We start from the raw sequence: 25,750 nt of genomic DNA, 5'->3' as shown, positions 1-25,750 counted from the left end.
ACTGGGATATGGGGAGAGACATTTCTAAATGTTTTTATGAACAGTGTCCTTAATGAAAAGCATATAGGCTATTGCTGGAGACTCTTAGTAACTTATATACACTTTTTTTAAAACATGCATTTTTTACTATTCTTTCCCAACATCTCTTTCCTCACCTTATGATTTCATTTTTAGTGCTACTTTCTACATCAATCTTCAACTTCATTTTTAAAGGCTGCTTTTCTGGCCCTACTCTCATGTATAATTCTCAATCTTAATATATTTTTAAAAGCTTATATTTTAAATTATGTCAAATTTTCCCTGCTTTCAAAGGCAGCACATCAACTTCTCTTATTTTCTTGCATTTCATTTAGGCTCAAATCTTAGCAAACAGCCTGAGTCCTCTGCTGTGTTTAAATCTGTTCAAGATGGAGTAGGAGAGAAGGAACCATTCTTAAAGGTGTTGGAAAGACTAGTGCTTTGCAACTGTTAGTGATGCATCAAGGATGCAGTAGCCATTGTGGCTTCAACACACCTCGCCCAAAGGGGTGGAACAAAAGGCAAGGGATGAATATAAGTTTCCAAGGCTGCAATCAGATGTGACATTTGCCCGAGGAAAAACCATTTTATCCCAGGACAGAGTGTAATCATTCAGATATCCATACTTGCTGTCCCAGGAAAAAACCCTAAAAAAGGTTCATGGGATAAGAAGTATTAACATTTGCTCTACGGACATTGTAAAGTGCTTCTGAAGTGTTGTTCCAGGATTGCAACATTGAATCAAATGCAGAAAATTGATAGTGCATTTGGCTGCACAGTGAACCCTGATTGGAAGGGAAATGTGTGTGCATGCCATCCCTGTGACATTTCTGTTCTGGGACAAACAGGCACAGCATAACTTGTCCCAGGACAAATGCAATGTTCCTCCTCCAGGACTCACAATGGGTTCATATGGCTAGTGGTTCTATAGCCACTAGATGAGATACATGATAAAACTATGGCTGGTATCAGTAGTGTGGGTAAATGAGTAGGACATGAGCCCTGGGCACTTCCTGAGGGGGATGGAGTGTCAGAATGGAAGCTGGGGGAAGTGGGGTGTCACCTCACCTTCTCATCCCAGTCCCCCAGCAGAGTGTCATGGGTTACACTAGTATGGAATTCTTTGCAGTCAAAAAACAGTATTTGCCTCTTTATTAGAGCTGGTTGAAATGTGAAGATTTCATGCCAATTTGGGGCAAAAAGTATATTTGTTAGAATTCCACAATCAAAACATATTTTAGACTTTTATTTGCAGAAAAATCCAAACATTTTGGTTTAATTTTTCTAAAACAAATTGTCAGTTGCTTCAACTGAGAGGGACTCTCCAGGCCATCTCCACGCTGATGGACTTCTAGGCAACAGACAGACATTCAAAAAGTCTGAGCCTGAATTGATTCACTCTTTGCAGATTAGTCTAACCTGCCTAGACTGCATTGGTTTGTAACTGCACAGACATCCCAGAAATGCAGGCACATGCCTGCAGTGGCTCAGGCTAGAAGCTGAGGGGCGCTAGAGCAGCCCTCCCTTTGCTTCCATAAGGCAGGTGAGGCGGCCATGGCCAGGCCGCTGCAGGACATTCTGATTATTCGGGTGAATAAGAATTGGAGATTTGGTGCCGATTCAGATCGGCCGGGGAGAGGCAGGCATAGCCGAGAGACTGCAGGTTCTCCCGTGGCTTCTCCAGCTGTGCCTGCCTCTCCTCAGGTGGGGAGGAGCTATGGGAGAAGCCCCCAAGGCTACCCAACCTGGCCCCCATCCCCAGCCTCCCAGCACTCTAAAAAAGCCCCACACTCACTGGCTGCAGCAGGGATCAGGGCCTCTGGGTGCTCGTGGCAGAGCCCCCTCATGCATTGCAGGGCAGCAGGGATTGCCCCCCTCCCCCCCCTCCCGCCTGGCATCTGCACGGCAGCTGCCCCATTGCACGGGTGCAGCACAGCTTGGCAGGGCGCCACATGCTGTCTGGGAGCTGAGGCAGTGTGCTGCCAGGCTCTGGGCGACAGGTAGAGCATAAGTTCAATGTACATAAACCAGTTTCAAATGGCTGAAATTGGTTTAAAATAAACCTGGTTGAATATAATAGACTTAATTGATTTGGGTCAAACCAGTTTATGCAATGTCTGTCTCAGACCCCTTGCTGGTTTAAATTAAACCAGTCTCCCCCAGCATCCCAGCATGCTCTCTGGGATGGGCAGGGCTCTCTGCTCCACAGCATAGCTGATCCCTCCCCTCTGCTCCCAGGCCAGAGCTCCAGCAGAGACTGCAGACACAGCAGGGTCTGCCTGGCTTCCTCTTCCCCCCTCCCCCACCCTTGCTGTTCAAGCAGGAATCCCCCAACCTCCCATTTCCCATAGCATGGACCCCAGCCCCACGGACCCTAGGCATGTGGTAATGCTGAGAGGTGTCTGTGTGTGTGTCTCCAATTTCACTGGGACAGGCAGACAAGACAGTGTCCACTTAGAACTTTTTGCAGCCAATCAATAGGTCAGCTAGTAAGGTCCCGACTTCCTACCTTGGAAAAAGCTGTTTAAAAAGAGCTTGAACTAATGAGAGGCTATTGCTTTGCTGATGGGGTGATAAAACATTGTTATCTGTCCCCTGCTGGCTTGCTTGCCTGCCAGTTTGCTGCAGAAAGTATAAACAAGCAGGGAGAGAGACTGAAAAGTTCCATATCATCAACAAATGAATGCACTGCACAAACCTCCCTTGCCTCAGAGTGTAGCCCAGGACTAGGGCCTGGCAACACTCCTGCCCCTTGAACAGCAAGCTGGGAAAAGCCTGGGATGGTGCAGGCAGATCTCTCTAATCAGAGCATACTGCTGGGGCCTGGCCACGGCCCGCTCAGCTCAGCACTATGTAAGGGAAGAGAGGACTGCTTTAGAGGCCCCTGGCTTCTAGCTTGAGTCACTGCAGGCATGTGTCTGCATTTCTGGGATGTCTGTACAGTTACAAACTGATTCAGTCTAGCCAAGTTAGACTAACCTGCAAAGACTGAATCAATTCAGGCTCAGGCTTTAAAATGTCTGTCCCTATCCCAAATGTGGTACAACCAAGTCTGAGGATTTCATAGACATTAGGGCTGGAAGAGACCTCGTCAGATCATCTGGTCCAGCCCCCTGCCCAAGGACAGGAAGAAAGCTAGGGTCAGAGGACCCCAGCAAGATAATTGTCCAGGCACATCTTAAATGTGTCCAGGGTAGGTGCTTGCACCACTTCTGGGGGGGAGTCTATTCCAGACTCTGCATACTCGGACAATAAAGAAGTTCTTCCTTATGTCTGGTCTAAAATGGTCTTCCAGCAGTTTCTGACTGTTGGACCTTGTTTTCCCTGCGGGACCCCTGGTGAACAGACGTTGTCCCAGGTCCTAATGAACACCCCGATATACTTATAGGCTGCCACCAAGTCCCCCCTGAGCCTACACTTTGCCAAGCTGAAGAGTCCCATGCCTCTCAACCTCTCCTCTTATGGCCTGCTCTCTTGACCTCTGATCATGCTCATGGCTCTCCTCTGGACTTTCTTGAGCTTCTCCACATACTTTTTAAAGTGTGGAGCCCAGAACTGGATGCAGTACTCCAGCTATGGCCTCGCCAAGGCTGAATAAAGTGGGAGAATGATATCTTGGGTCTTGTTTGAGATGCATTGGTAGATGCAAGCCAGGGTTTTATTTGCTTTGCCGGCTGCAGCATCGCATTGGAGGCTCATATACATCTTGTGGTCAATCATGACCCCCAGGTCTCCTTCAGACGTAGTGCTAGTCAGTGAAGTACTGCCAAGCCAATAGGTATGATGCAGGGTTTTCCTCCTGAGGTGGAAGACCTTGCATGTCTCTATGTTGAAGGTCATCAGGTTTGTATCCGGCCACCTTGTGAACCTATCTAGGTCGGCCTGGATCCCCAGGACAGCAGCAAGGGCTGTAGTTCATGTTGCATGTTTTGTGCCAACTTCTATTAAAAGAGCCAAATCCATGAAAAAAAAGCACATTTTGACTCTTCACAGCATTTCCTGGCTGCTTTGGAAGTGGGTGAAAAAACTACCTGTTTACAATGGCCTAACATTTTAAAAGTGTTTTGGTATCTTTTGAGAAGAATGGTGTACAGAAACAGAAAGTGTATCATTACAATTCAGACCTGTAGCCCACAGTTCTGAACATACAGAAGAAAAGTGGTAAAACCATTCATGATGCGGCCTCTTATTTCCAACCTTGCTTCTCTGAAAATGCGTTCCCATGCTATTTCACAAGATGTGAAGTTCTCATTAGACTTGCCCTTTGCATGAAAAGTTTAGCAATATTAAAGTTTAATGCCTCTACCAAGTACGGCACAGGGAACTGAACTATCTAAAGTACCTCATTCAATATTGTGACAGTCTCAAGGAGTGGTTAATTGAGGGTAAAATGAATACTTTTATTCTAAAAAAACCACATAAGGAAAAACTATGAGAACAGAATATGACTTGGAACAAATCTATTTTTAGTTTAGAAAGCAAACATTTTGCTTTATTCCAGAGAGGATTTCTTTCTAGCTTTTTAAACAACACACATTTAAACCCCGGTGTGATATTAGTAATATAGGCATCTGGCATAACTGATCATTCTAATTTAATTTGTGCAGTGAACTGATTGAGTTCCTACCTTTTGTCCCTGCACATCTGTTGTGATGTGGTCCGTTTCCCCATCCTCTATCTCTCCCATCTTCACAAAGCTGACTTCTATGGTACCCACTGTTTTTCCACCATCAGAAGTCCTGAAACCAAATATTAGGTTAAAAAAAAAAAAAGAATTCTTCAGAAGACTTTTTCAAGAATGATATTACTCAGTACATATTTACTCTTCTATTTTTTAGCTCTCTGAAACTGCTTTTCTGCCACCATAAAGCAAATTATAAATAAATTACTTGCATCTTCCTGCTTATACCAAGGATAACTTTGAAAATTTTCATTAAAACTATGGAGGATGGAGGTAGCCTCCCCCCACCATCTGCCATGGTGGGGAGATGCTCTAAATGGTCTCAGCATAAGGGTACTTTAAGAAAAAATAAAATACCCCTTTTGCCCAAATCCCTTTATAATCTACAACACCATAGCATACATCAGTACCTGCTTCTAGCATTATCTGTGAAGAGAGAACATTTTTAGTATATCACAAAATCTACTGCTAAACCAAATCAAAGAGTAAAACAAGTGTGAATACCCATTCTTTGATTTCCTTGTCTAACTATTGCTAAGTACCATTCCTCAACTGCCTGGGAAACACTGCTATTATATCAGGTGAACAAGCAGAGAAAACACATTCCTTTTTACATTGATTTGATTAGACTTGGAAAAAGTCTCCTTCAATCAAAGAAATTAAGTTTAGATGCAGAACTCCAAATTTGTGATGGGATAACCTTGGTATTCATAGATTCTGGGGACTTGAAAACCTATATCCTTACAGAAGCTGAAGTACCTCCTCAAATCTCACTGACCATAAAATACAGCTTAAGAAAGGGAGGTTGACAGGATTGTGAATAGAAAAAAGAAGGAGGTGAAGATTACTGAAGAACTGGACTTTTAGGAGAAAAAGGATAGAGAGTAAAGGACTATTCCAGAAATAGGGGAGAGCAAGATAAAAGGCAAAGTTGAGAGCAAGAAAAACAGATGAAAGGAGCTTTGTAGAGAGCTTAACAGATTGGGAGGAATATAAGAAACGGGGAGAGTGAGAGCAGAGAAGCATTTGGGGCATCAGGTATAATCTTATAGGTTAGGATGAGCACTTGAATGAAGGCATTGCGGAAAAGACTACATGGCTAGGAGAAAAATAGCAACTTCCAGAGTCAAGATAATGCTGGGAAATATACTTTTTTTTTTTTTAAGACTAAACATATTCTGTATTCCTGGGAGAATTTTCATTCCAGGAAAACATCGCACTCCTCCTCTGCATCAAATCTTTTCTGCATCTTAAAAACATTAGGTAAGTAATCTTCACACCATTCCTATGAGATAAGAAATAGCCTTATCTTCCCCATGTTACTAATAAGGAATCAGACCAAGAGAATACTAAGCAACTTTCCAAAGTAATATGGGCCTCAAATTTCAATGATTTCACATGTCCTTACAAATTTCACACATGCTGGGTAGTCCTAGTGAAGTCTTACAATCATATGCTCATAGCTTTTCACAGTCAGGCCCTTTTCCACGTTTCTAAATTGGAATATTTTCCAGATTCTGGAATAAATTTGCAAATTGTCTACTTCTGTACTTTAACTTAAAAATGTTTGCTTTTGGTCTTGATCACTATTCTCTAACATGGGAGACATTTAAATGTGTTTATTTGACACTAAACAAACTGAATACTTTTCAATAGAAACCTTTGCAAACTTTACATAATTATCTACACTGTGCCCTGGGGCTTTTTTTTGTTTGGTTCAAAACAAGTTCACCAGTGATACGACAATAAATAAACCAACCAATTCCAGCAGGCTTCAATCAAATGACTCTGTATGAACAAACTAGTTAATATAAAACAAAGGTGGAAATTATTAGTGAGCAATCATGTTTCAGCTGCCAGAGGGTTTCACTGACAAAAGTACATAATATTAATTTTAAAATTTATGATGAAAAAATAATGTATTTTCTTTTTAAATAACAAAATACAAAATGTGTGTAATGAATTAATGACAAGTCACTTCTTTTTCTGAATTACTACAGACCACTTCACTTGTTTGACCTATTATTTTTCTATCTTTTTTCTTTTCAGGTCATAATTGCCTTGAATAGGTCAGGCTATGTTAATAACTGGATAAATCACCCTGTGAGGAACAAGTGAATATGCAATGCAAACAGCTAATTCCAAGTCACATATAACTTTAAAAATCCAGGTGCCATGGCAGATGTGCTGATAAAAGACCAGTATTTCACAAAAATTGAATACATCTTGATCAATAAGCCAAACTTCCGCCTTATGGCCTGGTTGTCTTAAATATTTAACTAAAACCTGCAGTCAGTACTGGATTTAAATGGTTTCTGTTTTCAGGGCAAAAGTAAACCTGCAGGCATATTCGAGATTGTACTGGAAACAATAGAACTGAGTCTATTGTCACTTATACCAGTATCAAACAGGTGAAAATGAAAATGAATGACAACTTAGGTTCACTTTGTAAATGAGCTGACAAGAGAATCATCCATGGTGCTACAATGCAAGACATGACCAAATAAATCAAAACTGAAATAGAAATATTTCTTACAAAGCACTTGCAAAATCTCTTTCCTCTCTCCCTCCCCTTGAATGCTGGATTTCTCCTTTCAGCATCAATATCTATCTGATTACTCTAGCCATACACAGTTTGAAATATGCACTTAATATAATTTATCTTTAATCTAACCTTTAAAATAGTTATTTCTTGAATACTTCCCACATCCTAATAAAGTCTGCCATACTGCATGCCGAAACATAGATCTGTTCAAAACTACAAAAGAAATGTTCTATAACAGAATGAAACTAAAACATTGAGATCTTGTCTATGCTCTCATAGTCTTTCATCTCCCCACAGCAAAAAAAGAAGAAAAAAAGGCTCTGGAAATGTAACAACAATATGAAACAAGGTTTATTTTCTTAATGCTACAGGCACACAAATCAACAAAGAGTGTCCAGGGAGAAACCATCATTAGCTATGTCAGACACTGAATTTAAAATACCATTGCTGTATGAGAGCCTTCAGACAATAGACACGCCATGCATTTAAAACTTGTGAAGACACAAATATCAAATTAAAATCTTGCAAGAACTAGTAAAAGAAAAGAGAAACGCAGTAAACAAACAAACAAAAACATGAACCTACTTAAATTTAGTTAAAACAATTGTCATTTGCTCTTGTGCTAATGAATATGGTGGGATATCCATGAACATGCCTGTCTACTTTATCCAATTTCTAGTAGTGCACATGCATACACATTACCAGGGATCCAGGATTTCCATTTCCCATGGAAAAAATTTAGATTTTCCCTTTCAACTGAGAAAAAAAGTAGATTTTTCATTTTGAGGGAGAAACGCACAGATTTTCCACTTTTACAAAGAGCTCTCTGCAGGCTGGCAGAGTTTCAGCCTGCAAGAGTTTCTTTAAAAAAAGGCAGCAAACCCTAATCCCCGTCTTGAGGGGGAGGGAGAGGGGGAAGGGGTAGGACTTGAGACTCTTGAGTCAGCCAGGGCCTGGCTCTGCCGTACTTTCCCTCCTGAAGCCTTTGGGGTAGGTGAAGCTTTCAGCAGGCTGAGGGCCAGCTCTGGGTTCTCTCCAGCAGGGCTGAGGAGGTAGGTAAGGGGCTGCAGGTCAGGAATGAGGGGCACTGGCAGGGCTGGGTGGGGGGTGTAGGTTGGGTATGGGTGACTGCCAGGGCTGGTGGGTGGGTTGGAGGCTGTGAGAAGAGCCAGCAGGACAGGTGGGAGGCAGGGAAGGGGTGTGTAGGGGGAGGGCTGAAGGAGTGGGACAGTGTCTGTAGGCACTCTCAGGCCAACATAGGAGAACCCGGGCAGCATCCCTACGCCCTGCCAGGGGTAGGGCAGGCAGGGTCTTTTACTTGCATGTCTATCTGTGTTGAACAGCCAGGGCACCTGCCCTGTGACCCGCTCCTGCGAGAAGGTGGCAGTGGTCACAGTACAGTGCTGCAGCTCAAGGAACGCTGTGGCATGCCGGAGGCTGGGGTGAGTGCCGAGCTGCTGCTGCTGTCCATGCGCCATCTGGCCAGGCAGACCGGCCCTCCATGTGGGGCTTCCAGCACTCCAGCGGGAAGCCACATGTGGAGGCAAGCACAAGCCTGCCTGGCTCAATAGTGCACAACTCTATGCCTCCTTGTGCAGCTTCCCACTGGAGTGCTGGAAGCCCCACATGGAGGGCCGGCCCAGCCCAGTCTGATGGTGTTTGGACCAGAAGGCACGTGTCATTGGGCCAGTTGGGAAGCCACACATGGAGGCAGGGAGTCGTGCACCGTCAGGCTAAGTGGATTCCTGCTTGCCTCCATATGAGGCTTCCTGCTGGAGTGCTGGAAGGCCCACGTGGAGGCACAGAGTCCACCCAGCCTGATGGCACATGACTCCCTCCCAGTCCATGTACCACTGGGCCAGGCTGGCCGGTGCTTTATTGGTTTGCTAAGCTTTCACGCATTGTATGTATGCATATGTATGTGTGCATGTAATACTCCATTTATTGTTGGAGTTTGCAGTACACATCTTCTATGTTTTTATAACTTGACTGTAAGTACCTGGGGGCATGGACTGTCTTCATATTGTATTTTGTCTTTATAAGCATCTTGTTGGGCCTCAACAAGTAAGAAACATTCAAGTACTAATGAAGGAACAGTTGTCATGAGTGCAATAGGAAGTACACTGAACTTGGGAAATTCTCTCCCTCTCTACTTAGTACTGTGCAAGGATCCTGTTTTTTTCTGTTTAAAAATTGCAAATTCTCTGCTACCCCCTCCCCTGCAAATTTTATGATTAGAAACCCAAAATCCATTAATAAAATTATGGATTAAAACCTAATTAGGTCCCCCCCTCATTTAACAGTTGAATACTGGCCTTGACAGAGGTGGGCACATAATTATAGAAGCTTTAATTTTAAAGTAGTTCCATAATTCTACAAGATCAACCAAAATTCAGAAGTCATATTAGGTTCCCCAAATCATCACAATCTCTTTACTTGTTCCCAATTCCTGTATCTTTTCCCTGACACCCTAAATTTTAAGTGTGTCAGGGAAAAGAAAGTGCCATGACTTAGCACAACCTCCCCCCCCCCCCCCCCCCCCCCCCCCCCGCCAACCCAACAGACGTTCATTGTTGGGTCAGGGGTGTGTTGGATTGAGCTCTACTTTGAAGCCAATCCAGGAGGAGCTACCTGTCTGCAGCCTCTCTCCCTTAACCATGGCCTCCCTCCCTCCCAGCTCCAATGTTGTTTGCAGGATGAGAATGGGGAGAAGGGAGGAGAGGGAGCTCCAGGCTGGTGTTTGTGTAGCCTCAGCTGGAGTGGCGGTGGGTGGATTGGAGCCCTCCCCCCCACCCCCCAAATCCTGCTTCAGCTCAGGTTGGGCAAACCCCAGACTGAAGCTCCCTCCCCATCCCTTCTCTCTCTCCTTTGCTGGAGACAGCACCAGGGGCAGGGCTGGGCTGATGCAGCCCAGCCCTGATCATGTGCAGGAACAGACAGAAGTTAATGAAGGGGTTCCATTTTGAAGCACCTTTATATGAACCCTCATTACACAAGGGTTAATTTGTCACACAACTAAACACTTTTAAAGCACTCTGCAGCTATGTACTTCTGTCAGGGCACAGCTGTAGAGTGCCTTCAAGGGGCCAATCATTTGACAAATATCACTTGTGTCAGTGCCCACAGAGACTGCCCATGCCACTTGTGGCATGTGCGCCACAGGTTGGCCATTCTTGGATCAAGGCATCCTCACCTCTAGAGGTCTTAACTAAACGTGTTTTAAACAGAAGTGATGACCATGGGAGACTAATTAATGTAAGATGCCCTAACTATAGCACATTTGACTGAGACAATCTTACCAGTTATCCTTAGTTCAACTGGTTTTAAGCATTTAACAACCCGCTATTGTGCACATGTTGCCCACAGTATAAAATGCTTATAAAGAAAGATAACGTTTCCCAAGTAGTATAAAAAAATTACAAAACTTAGTTTCAAAATTCCAATAATGCAGCTGTGACCTCCCAACGCTTGATTAAAGCTGGTGCACTGCTATGGGAGTTGGTTTATGCATTCTAAACTGTTCTTTACTACAAAGGTTAAGGTTAAAGATCCACACAAGCTGAGCAGCCCCTTGGACTAGCATGGTTACAGCACACTAGGGAGTGATATGGCCAGCATCACAGCCAGCTGTCATCAATTCCCCAAATGGTTGGATACCCAATTATAGCTGGGTCAACTGCAGGCAGCCTTTGGCATAAGTCCAGTGCAGGGACTGAACTCATACTTCTGGAGCTGTGGCAAGATACCTTAACTGATCTACCCCAGTCTTTATTACAGCAGTGTAAAAATAAAAAAAAACACTGAATGGAAAATTTTAATGAAAAATAAGAAACAGATACCTTGCATAATATGGTGGATGTCAGGAACCCTGGGTCAGAATCTAATTTTGTTAACACTGGTCTAAATCTGAACCAATTATTCTGAGGACATACAGTAACTGTTTCTATATTAACTGTACCTAAGGGTATGGGGTAGACAGACCCATACTGTGAGATAAGCTAGACAGTATAATTATAGCACAGCTACTATGGGGTAACAATTTGTGTAAACACTTTTACCCCAAAGTAAATGTAAGGTTGTTTAAGCCATTCATTTGTAAGCTGCTTTGCATTTACCATGTGGAAAATGCATGCAATAGCCAGGTACCCCAACTGACACCCTGTAATTACATACAATAGCTTATCACACAGTTAGGTATCTATGCACCCTTATCTTAAGGTGGGGAACACTGATCTGATTTATTTAGTTAAAATGTTGCAACTCCGCATGTGGACAGGGGAAGCTAAACTGATAGAAAATCCTACTTGATGCAGCTTAAGAAAGTCCACAACAAAAGGTTTCACTACTTAACTAACGCTAGGTACAGACATGAGGGGTAGAGGGGGTGAGGGGGAGATTAGATTGCATTAAAAATGGCTGCCTGGACTAAATTAGTTCACCCAGTTGAGGACCTTATACTAATTAGGTAGATATATGTGTGAACTGTACAGTAGTTCAGGACAGTTAGATTAGTCTAAAAATGGCTGACCTAATCTAAGTCAACCCTATTGTGGAGGTATACTTCGGTTCGGGTCAACCAATTTTAGACTTATCTAAAACTTCCTTACAGTTCCCAGCAGAGCCCCAGAGCTTCTTTTTCCTACCTCCTCCCTGGCAGGGGACTATTTTGTCTTTTGCCCCTCCCCCACAACTCCCAGATGGCAATGCAGGATACAGGGGGGTCCAGGGGAAAAGGACTTGGTAGTGGGGGTCTACTACAGACCTCCTCATCAGGATGACAAGCTAGACCTGGTATTCTCCAGGCAGCTCTCAGAGGCTGTTCATGCGAGAGGCGGTGGTCATGGGGGACCTAAATTACCTGGACATCTGCTGGGAGGAGCAGACAGACAAAACTAACTGCTCATGCAGGTTCTTCAACGCGTGCAGGACCTCCACCTAACCCAGGAGGTGACCAGACCCAACAGGGGTAATGCCTTGCTAGACCTAGTCTTAGCAACAGGGGATGATCTTGTGGGTAACCTGTGAGTGCACAGTAACCTGGGAGATAGTGACCATCATTTCGTCGAATTCACAATCCAGTGAAGGGTGGGAAAAATAACCAGCAAGGCTAAAGTGTTAGACTTCAGAAAGGCCAATTTTAGTAAACTTAGAAGGCTAGTTAGTGAGGTGGCTGAATTCAAGAGCATCGAGTTTATGGGGGTCCAGGAGGGTTGGCGATTTCTCAAGGGAGTGATCCCTGGTGCACAAAAGGAGACTATTCCATTACGCAGGAAAGGGGGAAAGGGGACAAAAAAATCCCCCTTAGCTGAACAGGGAACTCCAGAAAAGACTGGGGGTAAAGAAAGAGTTTTATAGGCAGTGGAAGTGGGGGGCAGACGCCAAGGAGGAATACACCTCCCTGGCACACTATTGCTGGGAATCAGTTAGGCAGGCCAAGGCAGAACTGGAGCTTAGGCTGGCTACAACCATCAAGGACAATAAAAAGTCCTTCTACAGATACATAGCAAGCAAAAGGAAGGCGCAGTGTATCATAGGGCCCCTGCAGGACAATGTCATAGCTGAGCCACTGGCATGGCTGTTTGAGCACTCATGGTGCTCTGGCCAGGTCCCTGAGGACTGGAAAAGGGCCAACGTGGTGCCCATTTTTAAGAAGGGGAGAAGAGATGAGCCGGGTAACTTTAGGCCAGTCAGTCTTACTTCTATCTTTGGGAAAACACTGGAAAAAATCATTAAAGAGCGCATTTGTGAAGGCCCAGCAGGAGAATTGATGCTGAAAGGAAACCAGCATGGGTTCATCACAGGTAGATCCTGCCTGACAAACTTATAGCCTTTTACAACCAACTAACACACTGCCTTGACACTGGAGTTTAGGCAGATGTAATCTACCTGGACTTTAAGAAGGCCTTCGATACAGTTTCGCATCCTATTCTAATAAGGAAGCTGGCAGGCTGTGGAGTGGATGCTTACACAGTCAGGTGGGTGGCAAACTGGCTTAGGGACTGCACTCAGAAAGTGATGGTGGATGGATTGTCTTTGACCTGGAAGGAGGTGGGCAGTGATGTCCCACAGGGTTCGGTCCTTGGACTGGTGTTATTTAATATCTTCAGCAGTGATTCGGACGAGGGTGTGGAGAGTACTATGAATGTCTCCCCCAGCTCACCAAGCCCCTCCATCCCACAAGCTGCTTCCAGTGCCAGTTTTACCAGCATCTGCCAGTGTCAGGAGCCAAACAAATAAGCTGGGGTGGGAGGAAGGGCAGGTGGGGTGGTGGGTGTGAGGTGGGAGTTCATCATTTGGGAGTGAAGGGGGGCTCTGGGGGCTAAAATCTTCCCCTAGTTCTGGAGGTTGGGAGAGAGAGCTCCCCATCCCCTGCATGGACTCCATAAGCCCCCCTGATCCCATAAAACTATTTCTGGTCTCTCTGCATTAAGTTGAAAGATTTGTACAATTTTAATGAATGTATTTAAAGAACTAGTATTTTTACAGTAACATTAGGAATCATCAAGTTCTCACCTTAAGTTGAAAAGTAATAATATTAATCAGGACAGAATCTGGCCTTAGATGGAAAAAGTACTAAGTTCTCCAATTCTTTTTTCCTATGAATGTGTTCCTAAAGGTATATACAGGCAGTCCTTGACTTAGAACGTTTCGAGTTACAATAAATGGCACTTACAATATTTATAAATTGACATCCTGTTTCAATTTTCTGACATCAGTTTCTACTTTACAACACTTGATCTGAGGCAATGCCACACCAGCAAACAAGTTCACTGCATCACCCATCTGCCTGGAGAGCATCTGTCCAGGCTTCCTTGGACACTTTCTTAAGCAAGCAGACAAGACTCCAGAAAAACCTACAGCCAAGACTCCTGAGAAGACTCCAGCCAAGAACCCTTCAAAAAGTCCAACCAAGTGTCATGACCCAAAGGTCTGATTTTTTTGTGTGTGCGCTTCGGCACTAAGAATTATCCCCGTGGGATTACAACTTCGTTGCACGGAGGAGTTCTGTTGCGCAGAGAACCCGCGTGCAGGGAAGTGTTCCCGCCACTTTGCAGCGATCTTTGCAGGGTGCATTTCCTTTGCAGCACAGAAATGCACGGTGCAAAGGTTTCCCGCTCGTCGTATGCAAATTCGTGCCCCGCAATTGGCTAGTTCTAAATTATTCACACGTGGCGGCTAGCGATTGGCCTGTTAGCCGTATAAGAGGCTTGAGCAGTTTCCGTCCAAGCCGAAGAGGACTCCGCATCCATCTCGTGGGGACTCTGGGTGTGCGCGGCAGGGTAATAGAAACCCTGTGTGTCGCTCAGAGGAGTTTGGCGGCCTGATCCACCGCCCACCTCTTCCCGTCTTCGAACGGAGCCTACAATAAGATGTAACGACGAGTTTAATGCGCGCTTGTCCTGGACATCCGGAGTTTGTCTGCGTGGAGCCTAGCAACCTCCACGTGATTGTTCGTGTTCTGTCTGCGTGGAGCCTTGCAACCTCCACGTGTGTTCGTGTTTTTTGTTGTAACCGCAACTCAAGCAAGTTCTCAGCGACCATCTCGGTGTAAGTAAAATAATCTTAAAATCAACCGTTACGTGTCTGTGCCTAATTCTAGCTCGGCGCCCGCCCTCTCCGATCTGGCCTGCCCGGGCTACTGGCCACAGCCCGCGTGCAGAGCGACGTAAGCGACCCAGGGTCAGACCCGGCGCGCACACCAAGAACCCTTCAAAAAGACCAGCAAAGTCACCTCAAAGAAGTCCTTCCAAATTGACATGATTGCTATTTACAACATAAATACATTAATGTAGCTATATTACTCATCTATAACTGATTGAGTACAACATTCTGGGTTATTTTTTATGAAAATTGGGTATTGGGCCTTGGTTCAGAAAATCCCCCATTTAAAACATTGTTCCTATGGGAAAATCGGTTCCGAGTTACATCATTTCAACCTAAGACGCAATTATAAGGAACCAACTGTCGTAAGTCTGAGTACTGCCTATACAGTAAAACCAGGACAGTCTCAATACAGACATTAATTAAGGCAACAGAAACCAAATCTTTTTTCTGCAGTGTTAAAGACTGATGTATTTCTTTGTGTGTTCCTTATTTTGATTAGCATAAGGAAATACAGTTATGCCATACAATATAATACAAGTTGTTGTTTTTGACTTTCTTAGTGTAAGAGCTTGTGTACAAGGGGAAGATACCAAGAAAAGTGTGAATATAAAGCAGTCTAGCCCCTCTGTAATAAATTCATGCTAAGAATATCCCCATCTGACATGCAGTAAGTGAAACCCTCCTAGGAACAATATGAAAGGTGGGGATTCTAGCAGGAGGGGAAGGTAACCACTGGTAATTTTCTATTCCCTCTACTCTCAGGCATGCGTGGTACAGTGAGCTCCCCTCTTCCTCCCCTTCTGTGCTGTGAAGGGCAGTTATAGAAATTCCTCATCTCTTTTTCCTTTTTCAGGCTGCATGCTGCCGCAGGAGAGGACCTGAAAAGCCATTCTATTGCTCACATGATTAAGAACTAAGAACATGTGTGTTTTGAGATTCTTCAGTTGTAGATCTTTAAAAACCATGTCTATCCCTACAGATGATCAGCGAGACAGAAAATAACACCTGCTACTGCTGTTTCACAACTACAGTGAAAAGGACAAGTCATATAAAAATTATTTTTGGACACTAATGTGCACACTTCGCTTGCCTTATCTCACAAAAGGGTCTATGACTGTATGGTGGAATTTTTTCCCCCATTGAAAAATGTCCCTAGTGAACAAATTACATTTTGAGATCTCTCTCTAAAAGGAAAAGGGTTAGAGAGAGAGATTTCCCCATCTTTAAATTAAAGCCTATTAGTTCTAGCAGTCATTGGAAACTCTACACTAATCTCACTAGTCACTGTTCCATAAGGAATATTACAAATTCAAGAGCTATTTAACCAGACTCTGAGAAGGACAGAAGACCTGCTTGGCAGGGAATAAGGCAGCTTGGGAGCTCTAATTCTCTGCTCATCTCCATACCATGCATGGTTTTAGTGTATGTTAGACAGCCAGCTGGGTATGCCAGTGCACCATCATAGCAGAGTATGAGGACACAAGAACAGGCTCTGCCTTTCAGAGAAATGGTGGTGGTTTCTCCTCCTTTTGTGCTTCCTCCTCTGCTCCTCACAAGTAAAAGGAAGGAGTGAGGCAATGATCCTGCCTCATTAACTTTCAAAATTAGATTTAAAATCTACTGCATTTTGGTCTTGAAGACCTTATATTAGGAATGACGCTGCAAATAATGCACAGGAAAACATAAATATGAAAACTTTTGAAATTACACTGATGTATTACACAGAAGGAAGAATCAAGCCTCCAATGCAGTGAATGTGTTCTAACTGCATGAAGAACGTGTGCTTCCCCATAATAGTGTCTTCATTTATATATTTTGTAAGCTACTCTAAATCTGAATAGAACAGTGTGCCTTTAAATCTGAACGAATGTGTCTGTCATCTTTAGCTGCAAATGTGTTGCCTATTTAGTTCTTTGATACTGTCCAGGAGCTCTTTGATGATGACTTGAAGACAAGACAACTCGGGTTTCAAAACCACAGTCACTTTCCTCTGTGTCTAATGCTACCATTTAATGTTAATATACATAAATATATGTGTGTATTTCTACATGCATGATCAAATATATATAATCAAATATGTGAGTAAGCATGCGTGTGTGCACCCACTGAACCATAGTATTTCAATTTCAACTTGTATCTTCCAAAATAGCTATGATTTATCTAAGAAAAAACACATTTGGATTTGTTCCAGTTGAGTGTTGAGAGGAAAAATATAAGTCAGAAAAACAAAGCAACACAGGAAACCAATATGCAGTTTAACCACACACACACAACCCTATATATATACATATACACACACACACACACACACAACAATCCATACATATATACACCAATATATATACCAGTATATACACAACAATCCATCCATACACACATATACCCCCCATGAATATGAATCAATATATATCAATATGAATATATATGTTCATATTTACATGAATATGCATTATGCCAATCATAAAAATGGAGATTTTACTAACTCTTGAAGGATTGAAAACTTCAATCCATTTTGCCTCCTACACAGTTATTGACTATTAATACATTCTCAGAATATGCAAACTCTGAACTACTAATTGGTTCCCATGGCCATATATTCACTCCTAAAATTGGTTAAGAACACAAAGAGAGGCAGACTGTGTATTTGCATAGTCTTGTAAATTATAAATGAGATTCATGAGTAACTGCCTGAAAAGGAAAATTCAGGATTTTCAGTTGTTCCAGTTTCACAACCAGCCCCTTTTTGCCATGGCATAACATATACAATAAGTGCAATGAAGCTAAATAGCAGACTCATACACAGTTTAACACAAAAAATACTTTAACGTGGAAATAATTCATTTTAAATAACATTTTCTGACAGCAATTTTCCCTTCTTTTGTTTATTATGGGAAATTCCACCTAGGGCCCATGTCAATCAACATTCTGCCTCATACCTTTAAAAAAAAAAAAAAAAAAGATGCTTTAACCTATGGTAAGTGCATACTAGAAACTATCATTTAGTGTATTCACTGCTGTCATGTATTTAGTGTAATGTTAATTACGTTCTTTGTCACAACAAGTCTCTCTCAACTCTCTTGGAGTCCTGCCTAGTGTGTAAAGCCAACTTTTTGTCCATCTGCCTCCTGTGGCATAACATGCCCAGAAGCAACCAGAAAACAACTTCATCTGGTAGACTAAGTGAAACTAGTTGAAGAGACTCAATCTGATCTTTAAAGGGCAAGAACAGACCATATGTGTTAGGTTTTTTTGTACTGTTTGTTATGCAAATTATATACACAAAGACAAATCGCAAAACGTATGCAGGTGCTTTCAAATTTATTTTCATTGAATTATATGAAGCTAAATAGCATTCATGTTCAATGATGTCACCATCCACTGGCCCACTGAACCATAGTCTTACAATTTCAACCTGTATCTTAGAAAATAGCTATGATTTATCTTTTTAAAAATGTATTTGGATTTGTTCCAGTTGCATGTTGAGGGAAAATATATAAGCCAGAAGGACAAAGCAAAGTAAGAAACCAAACAACACTTTAACTACATGGCAAACAAATTGCAACTACAGAATCTTTCTAGGGAGGATAACAAGTATCAAATACTTCTAGTATAGTAATACTATTACTAGACTGTGATAGATAACTTGTGATAGATTACTACTAGAGAAGAAGGCAAAGCAATACACAGGAAAGAAAAAAAAACTGACCTTGCATTATTAAGTATCTACAAAGAGTACACTATTTCCTGTATGCTGTTCTTTTATAATAAAAGTCTTCCTGTGCTGGAATGCTCAGAACTTTGATACACACCAAAAGTACAGAAAATATTGAAACCCAAGTTATCTCCTGGAAGTAGTATACTATAGGGGCGTGCAAAGTGGGCCCTATTCAATTCGGATTTGGCCCAAATCAGGGACAGTGAATCGATTCGTTGATTCAGATCACTGTCTCCAATTTGATTCAGCCGAATCTGAAGATTCAATGCTGATTCAGAGAATCAGAGGCACAGGCACAAAGGGTGTACCTTGAGGGTTCAAATGAAAGTAGTGGGCATTAGCATGGCAGACCTCTCCCATGCTCTCTTCCTGCTCTTCTAAAATTTTAACATTTTTTTTTTTTAAGTAAATCTCTAATTGCTGTGTTTGCAAAGAAAATATGAACATCCTGTATTTGAGACAAAGATATCTGCCTGAAAGAAGAGCTCTGAGATGGCAAACTGTCACATGCATTGCCATGGGTATAGCTTAGATGCCACTGATAATATTGCATGTCAAAATAGCTAAAAACAACTGAATAGCTGAGCTAGTTAAATCATTTATTGCTCATCACAGCATGTCAGAAAGGAGTAGATCTGATTTTTTTTTATTCTTTACAGCCTACTCAGAGGGTGCATCTATACATGCTCCCCACGGTGCAGCTGTTATTTGCTTTAGGCAGTACTTGCTTCCGGCGGTACATGGTTATTTTTAGTAGCTACGTCACCGTTGTGGTATGCTATAGGCAAGTAACTCATTGCCATTGCATGTCACTATGGTGACATAGTATCACGTGTAGAGATGATCCATTTTGTTGCCAGAGATGATCTAGTTTGTTACCATGATTCCAGGTACTTTGATAACTCCACTCAGGGCATTCTTTTTTCCAGTCAAGAAGAAGCCCAACTCAAAGAAAGGAACCCAAACTCCCCAGAAAAGACAGTTCTGAGGAATCCAGTGGAACTCACAAGGCATACCCATAAGAGCACCACCACCCTTTTGGCAGCACTTCTACCACTGTGTAGCCCAATGAAAAGCACACTATCATAATTCAATAAAGAAATAACATCTGTGCACCTGTATGGCCACCTCCCAGGGTAACATCACTGAACACTGAACAGGAGCAGTAATAAAGTACAAGCCTATGGAGCTATTAGTACTCCAGAATAACTCTGGAATAATGGATATAATGCACTTGAACTGAAAGGACCTTACAGAGAATAAGGCACGATAAGGTCCTTACTGGATGTTACTGGAAATTCAGTGACAGAAAAAGTTTACTATTTGGGTCAGTAATTACAATAAGGACAAAGGTCCCAGCCAATGGTGAAACACAGGCCAGGTAGAGACATTACACTTTTACCAATATACGTAATCAGAAACCAATCCATACCTGTAACAGAAGAGAAGTTTGGCACACAAAACCAATCTATGCCCATAACAGAACAGAAATTCAGCACACAGACTGGTTTAAAAGTGGCAGAACCCAGTCTAAGATTTGTCTCCTGCACTAAGGGTTGAATATGAGTGTTTTGTTCATTACTGATCTAAACTATGCTGCTTACAGAAAACCACATAACTTGGATTGGTTCCACTTCAGGCTTTTGAATGTCTGTACCTAGCCACAGTGTGCTATGCACGGTACAAAAATACAGCAAGACACTGGCCCTTTTTGAAGACCTTGCAATCAAAATTGACGAATTAAATCAGTCTTGGTTACTGAATCTGTGATCAGTGCTCCATACTGAGGTTTTCTGACAGCAGTCCAGGGATAGTTAGATTGAATATCCTGTCAGCATATATTTTCCAGTGAATATTCAGCTAAAATTCAGACTGCTAAATAGGACAAGAATTTTATTTCCCAGTCCACATTTGGCACATCACAAACACCCTATGAAAACACGCTAAATTTTGAAAAACTGCACTGCAGTATCCTTGGCAAAGTGAAAAATCTGAATCTACCAAGGGAAGTTAGCCCTTCGGACTGGAAACTTCTGTAAGGCAAATATCTAAGTGATTAAGCTTTTTCTGTAGACAATGGTTTTGTACACTGCTGAAATAAAAGCAATTCTTCAAATTGACCTGTTCAGGCTTACAGAACTACATGCAGACACACCTATCCTCCTAAACATTAATTTGGTTGAGAGTCCAGAATTTTTTTTCTAAGGCTTTAAATGTTAAGGGCTGCAATACAAAAAATAAAATAAAATAAAAATGGCAATCCAAAAGGAAGGGATAAATCAAAAACCCTGTGAATCTCTCAGGAATACAAATCTTTAGCTTGTATCCTAGCCACTGACAAATAGAAAAGGAAGTAGGGTTGGGGATAGGGCAGGGGGAGGCAAGCTTTGGGGAAGAATGGAACTTCAACAAGAACAAAATCACTGCTTTTCCCAATCTCTCACTACTGCCTCTATATCCCAGAGAAAAAGAACCCTACTTACAGTGTTTCAGATGACAGAAGACCACTCTTTCAAAGTCCATCTTTATACTGTTTAATTTTCAGTTCTACCTGAGCAAGGGGTGCTAATAAAAGGTGAACACACTCCATACATTAGAGTTCATTCCATTGGCTGTACTGTCACTGAGGAGGTGTGGGCATAATTTCTACTTCTTTTGTGCTGCCTGGCAACATAAAGGGAGCAGATCACATCTGTGAAACTAAGTCCAAGATAAATAATTCAATATTAATAATGTTTTGGAAAATATTTTTTTTTAAATTTGCAGCCAACAATGACTACAACTTCAAATGTCTGGAGTTTGACTGGAATGATTTTAAATATTGTATGTACAAAAACAGATCCCACAAACACAAGACTAATAATAAAGTAATGAACATGGGTTCAAAGGTTCAATTCTAGCCAAGCAGGAATCTTTTACATAATTATTACAGCTTATCTAAACTTTTGAACCCTTTTGCAAGCTTCCTGGTATTGCCACTTCACTGGTATTATATTATGGTACCTGCCAGAGACCTAGATCAGACTCAGGTGTCATTAGTTAGGCACAGAGATAGACAAAGCCCCAGCCACAAACAGCTTACAATCTGAATATCTGAATTTCTACAGCCTCTGCACAACACCTTCAGTTCACACACTAATCTCACACCAGGACTAGGGAAGGTTGATTTGATACATGGGTATTTACCTAAACGTATCCCAACTGCAAGTTCTGCATACGAGAGTCTGATCAGTACATATTTTATAAAAAAACAGTTTACTCTACTGTCATGACCTCCACCTTTGGCCCAGGGCTTCATGGGGTGTCATGACTGTTTTCTTGCATTTATTTCACTGATGTGGCATGTATAGTCTCATTGGAAAGCCCATGTTATGATGTATCCATTTATGTTGCTTTTTCCCATATATGTCATGTTATGTTGTCTGTGTATATCTTTGAGATTTGGGGCATGGTTTAGCTAAGGAAAGGGAGTGGACAGAACTGCCAAATCTTTCTTGCTGTTGTGACACTAGGGCAAAAAGAACTGCTATTCCTAGACACAGGCAGAAGGAGGCATTATTGGGTTGGGCACCCAAGGCACTTTCTGCCTGTAATGGGGAAATCAACTCCTCTATAGAAAAGGCATCTAAGACTCTACTAAGAAACCGAAGTGCTCCTATTATTTTAAGACGAGTTGCAGCAAACTGAGCTGGCCCTGGGCTGGCTGGTTGCTAATACACAGGCTAACTGCTTGTAAACTAGCTGCCAACCAACAAGGTATAGCAGGCTGTGAGAGGGCAAAAGAGGGGGGTACCCAGAGCTGGAGCCCAACAGAAGCCGCACTGCATCATGGTTGCCCCTGGGGTCTGGTCCTGTTACAGAGACAATTGGCTCATTGGCCAGAGGAATTCCAGGCATCTCAGGGAGGCCAGAAATTCTGGAGGGTTCTGATGACTCACGAGAAGGTTGACTTGGGGGTTGGTTTGGAGTGATTTAGGAAATGATCTGTGGGATATGCTTTGTCTTTTGGATTCTTACCTGGCTGGAGTAAGGGCCAAGACCCTAGGAGCCAGGGCTGATAGAATCAGCTGCAAGGCTGATCTCTTAAAAATTCTGGCAGGACTCTCAAGAAGTCTAGGGTGTAGCCAAATGAGACGGAAAGAAGCTTTACTTGTCTTGTTCTTCTGTCTTCAAACCTATGGTCAGTTTCGTCTGTATAATTCTTTTCTCTTGCATAACAAATCCTTTTGTTGTTATGTCTCCTTGTTGGTTGCCTGTGGAAGTGATTTTCCAGGCAACTGACATTCCAGGCTAACCCACTTTAAAACTCAAGGCCCTGGGGTTTGTGACATCTACTATATAAAATACTATGTTATAAAGGAATGTTATATAATAAGATATAATAAAGCCAAGGTTCTTTATATACTTACTTACCAATATAGATTGGTATATACATATGCATAGTCAACTGGTGGGGGGGGGCACGTGTCCCCCACAACAGGGCTGTCCCTGCTGCTTCCGCCACTGGTGGCTTCCGTGTGTGCTCGCCAGCCCCGTGCCCGCCGATGCTGCCAGTGGCTTCTGCAGGTGCACCCCCCAGACTCAGGAGGCACCAGTCACCCACATACATATGTATATAGATTGAGGAGTATATTCTTTCCACCTTTCCTGCCCAGGCTGCCCCCCTGTACATAGGCAACTGTTATTACTTTAAATACAAATGCAGGTGCAAGAGCATGCAAATTTGTCCCCCTTTCCAAAGAATGTTGATGGCCCTAGACAAAATGAAACCACTGCAGTTGTGCTGAATGGATCTGGGTCTGGGCTAACAGCCAAGGCACAGTGTATGTATATATTATATTCCCTGTGGAATTTAGCTTTAGACAGCCTCTTAGTGCATCTGTATAGCTTTATATAACTTCTTAGTTCCCAACTGGGAAGCAGCAGGAAGGTTTAAGAGGCTCTATTGAAAACAAGCTCTGAATACAGGGCTCAAAGTCTGAAAGAGTGATCTGCTTAGATATTTAAGTGCTATATGGCCCTCATTTACCAGAATGACTGAATGCTTCACGGATGTTAGTGGATTCACCCTACCATTGGGAGTTAAAGAAATATTAATTTGTAGTTTATAATATCAAAACTGAACAGAGACCACACATGTTCAACCTGCAGGACATTAAGCACCTGAAATTCAAGATGAATGGAAGCTGGTTTCAAAAGTGCTCTCAACTTTTGTAAAAAATCAGGCCCTATGAGTTTTTCTATTGCCTTCAAAAGCCTTTGGGTCATGCTCTGATTTGCCTAAGTTCAGACAAGTCTGTCTCAGAGGGGAGAATGAATCCTCATGATTCCAAGCTTGCTGCTTTAACCACAAGCTTATCCACTCCATCCTTTTATTCCTGATTACATAGTGCCACATCTAACAAACACCAGATTTGTTCTCCGTAACCCTGTGGCTTGTCTAGTTACACATGCTTCTGCACAGTTCAGGGCTGTTATCCCAATTTGTAACGTTTAATATTCACTTTATACAGTGATCACAAAAGATGCAAGGTAGGGGTAAATTGGGTCTAAAATATATAAATTCTTAAACATTCAAGTCCTAATAACTTTACTAACTGTGTTAACATTTAAATTTTACAAAATTGAATAACTTATTAAATAAGTGTGAATAACATCTATATTCCTTGCTGAAGGCATCTTTGAAAGGACTCTTCTCAATTCAACTGCTCTGGGATTTTTCCGTAGGAGATCATATCAAAAGAGCTAGTAACCTTTTCTAACCTGACACTTGGACAGCTCTGACTTAAATAATTGCTATTTCACTTTGGCTTTGTGCATACTAGAAAGAGAAGCACCTGAAGTTGACATCTAGTATACCTGAAGTAATTTTGAGTTTCAAATACAGTCAAGCAGCAATCATTAAATGTCACAGGTTATTAATTTGAAATGGTTTACAATAGACAAAAAGACCTACCTCAGGCTAAGGGTCAACTGCTGCTCCTTTGATTTGACCAAGTCCCCTACTTTGAAAGTAGTGCAGCCCAGGAAACTTCGCTATAAATGGTGGGGGGGGAAAAGAAAGAAGGACATCTTTATTAATTCCCGAAGTTTTAATCATTTAACTTTTAGCCCTATGCCTGCAAATCTGTCTCTCGCAGCAAGAGAGAAATATTAAAACGAAGCCCACTGCCTTGAGGTATTATCTTGCAGAATGCTTTCATACATCACTGACATGATTATCGATAAGCTGTTAAGCTCCGTTTTTACAGACGGGAACCCATTCGTTTTCATTAAAAACAAACAGTCTAACAACCTGCCACATACAGGCCATGAAAAGTAGAGCCACAGGAAAATTTTCATTCTGCATGGAGAAGGAGTTCCCCTTTGCAAGTGATTTCTGTAATACAGGAAATGTTAAATTTTCAGGTTTTTACCCATGTTGCTCTTGCTACAGTAATTCCTCAATCCCTTGTACTCTATCATCTTTGTACTCCAGATATGAATGTATTTGCTTGCTGGAGCTATTTTTCTGTGCAGCTCAATACAAGTTATTAATAGAAATACTGTATCTGCCTAGTTTATAGCCAAACACATGAACATTTGTTTTCTTTGTTATTCCCACATTTCGCTGGACCAATTACTTTCTAGTACATTTAAAGGGAAATGCGCTCACCCTGCTCATTTTTTCTAAACTTTTCTTGACAAACATTGCTACATGTCATGTCTCTCTCAAGGTCACCCTTTTTGCATCTCTGAGCAACCAGTACAAATAGCAAAACTCAAACTCATTATTCCCTTTCTGGGAGAGAACTTTTCATCCTCTTCTGATATCCCCACTGCTCTCAACACTGAAATATCAATTTATCAATTTCTTTCTATCCCAGGGACAAACAAGAAAGGGAAAAAACCCCAAAAACCTTATGTACATATTCCATGCCAATATTTTTTCAATATACAACTCACTCTGATTGTCTGTGACTAAACAAAAAGATGGTATTTTCATTAGTTCACGTACAGACTTGGAAACAGGGTAAGCAAATAAGCACCAAGTTCTGTCACAGCATATATACTTAGTTTTATTTTTGTCAGATTAACAAAATAACAAAAGGGAAAAGACTAATGGCAAAAGCAATGTGCTCTTGTAGGGAGAACCCAGGGACAGAAGGTCCTAGGCTCAAGTTACATGCTTCAAGTGTCAGCCTAA

The 25,750-nt window shown here is 42.1% G+C and overlaps 1 protein-coding gene across 4 annotated transcripts in view; it reads right to left on the bottom strand.

The window, feature by feature from the left end:
• The window catches only part of INPP4B (inositol polyphosphate-4-phosphatase type II B), a 606,962-nt gene that overhangs the window by 212,456 nt on the left and 368,756 nt on the right, over positions 1-25,750 (bottom strand). For all 4 annotated transcript variants that reach the window (XM_059722033.1, XM_059722036.1, XM_059722037.1 and 1 more), the window contains exons 9-10: positions 24,521-24,600; positions 4,646-4,757 (exon numbers count right to left, since the gene is read on the bottom strand). In XM_059722033.1, the coding sequence (XP_059578016.1) occupies positions 4,646-4,757; positions 24,521-24,600 (192 nt within the window). The remainder of the gene's footprint in view (positions 1-4,645; positions 4,758-24,520; positions 24,601-25,750) is intronic.

This window comes from Alligator mississippiensis, chromosome 2, assembly GCF_030867095.1.
Source record: "Alligator mississippiensis isolate rAllMis1 chromosome 2, rAllMis1, whole genome shotgun sequence".
In the NCBI taxonomy this organism is placed as follows: Eukaryota; Metazoa; Chordata; order Crocodylia; family Alligatoridae; genus Alligator; species Alligator mississippiensis.
The sequence above is the reverse complement of the archived record's forward strand: the minus strand, read 5'-3'. Positions and strand labels throughout refer to the sequence as shown.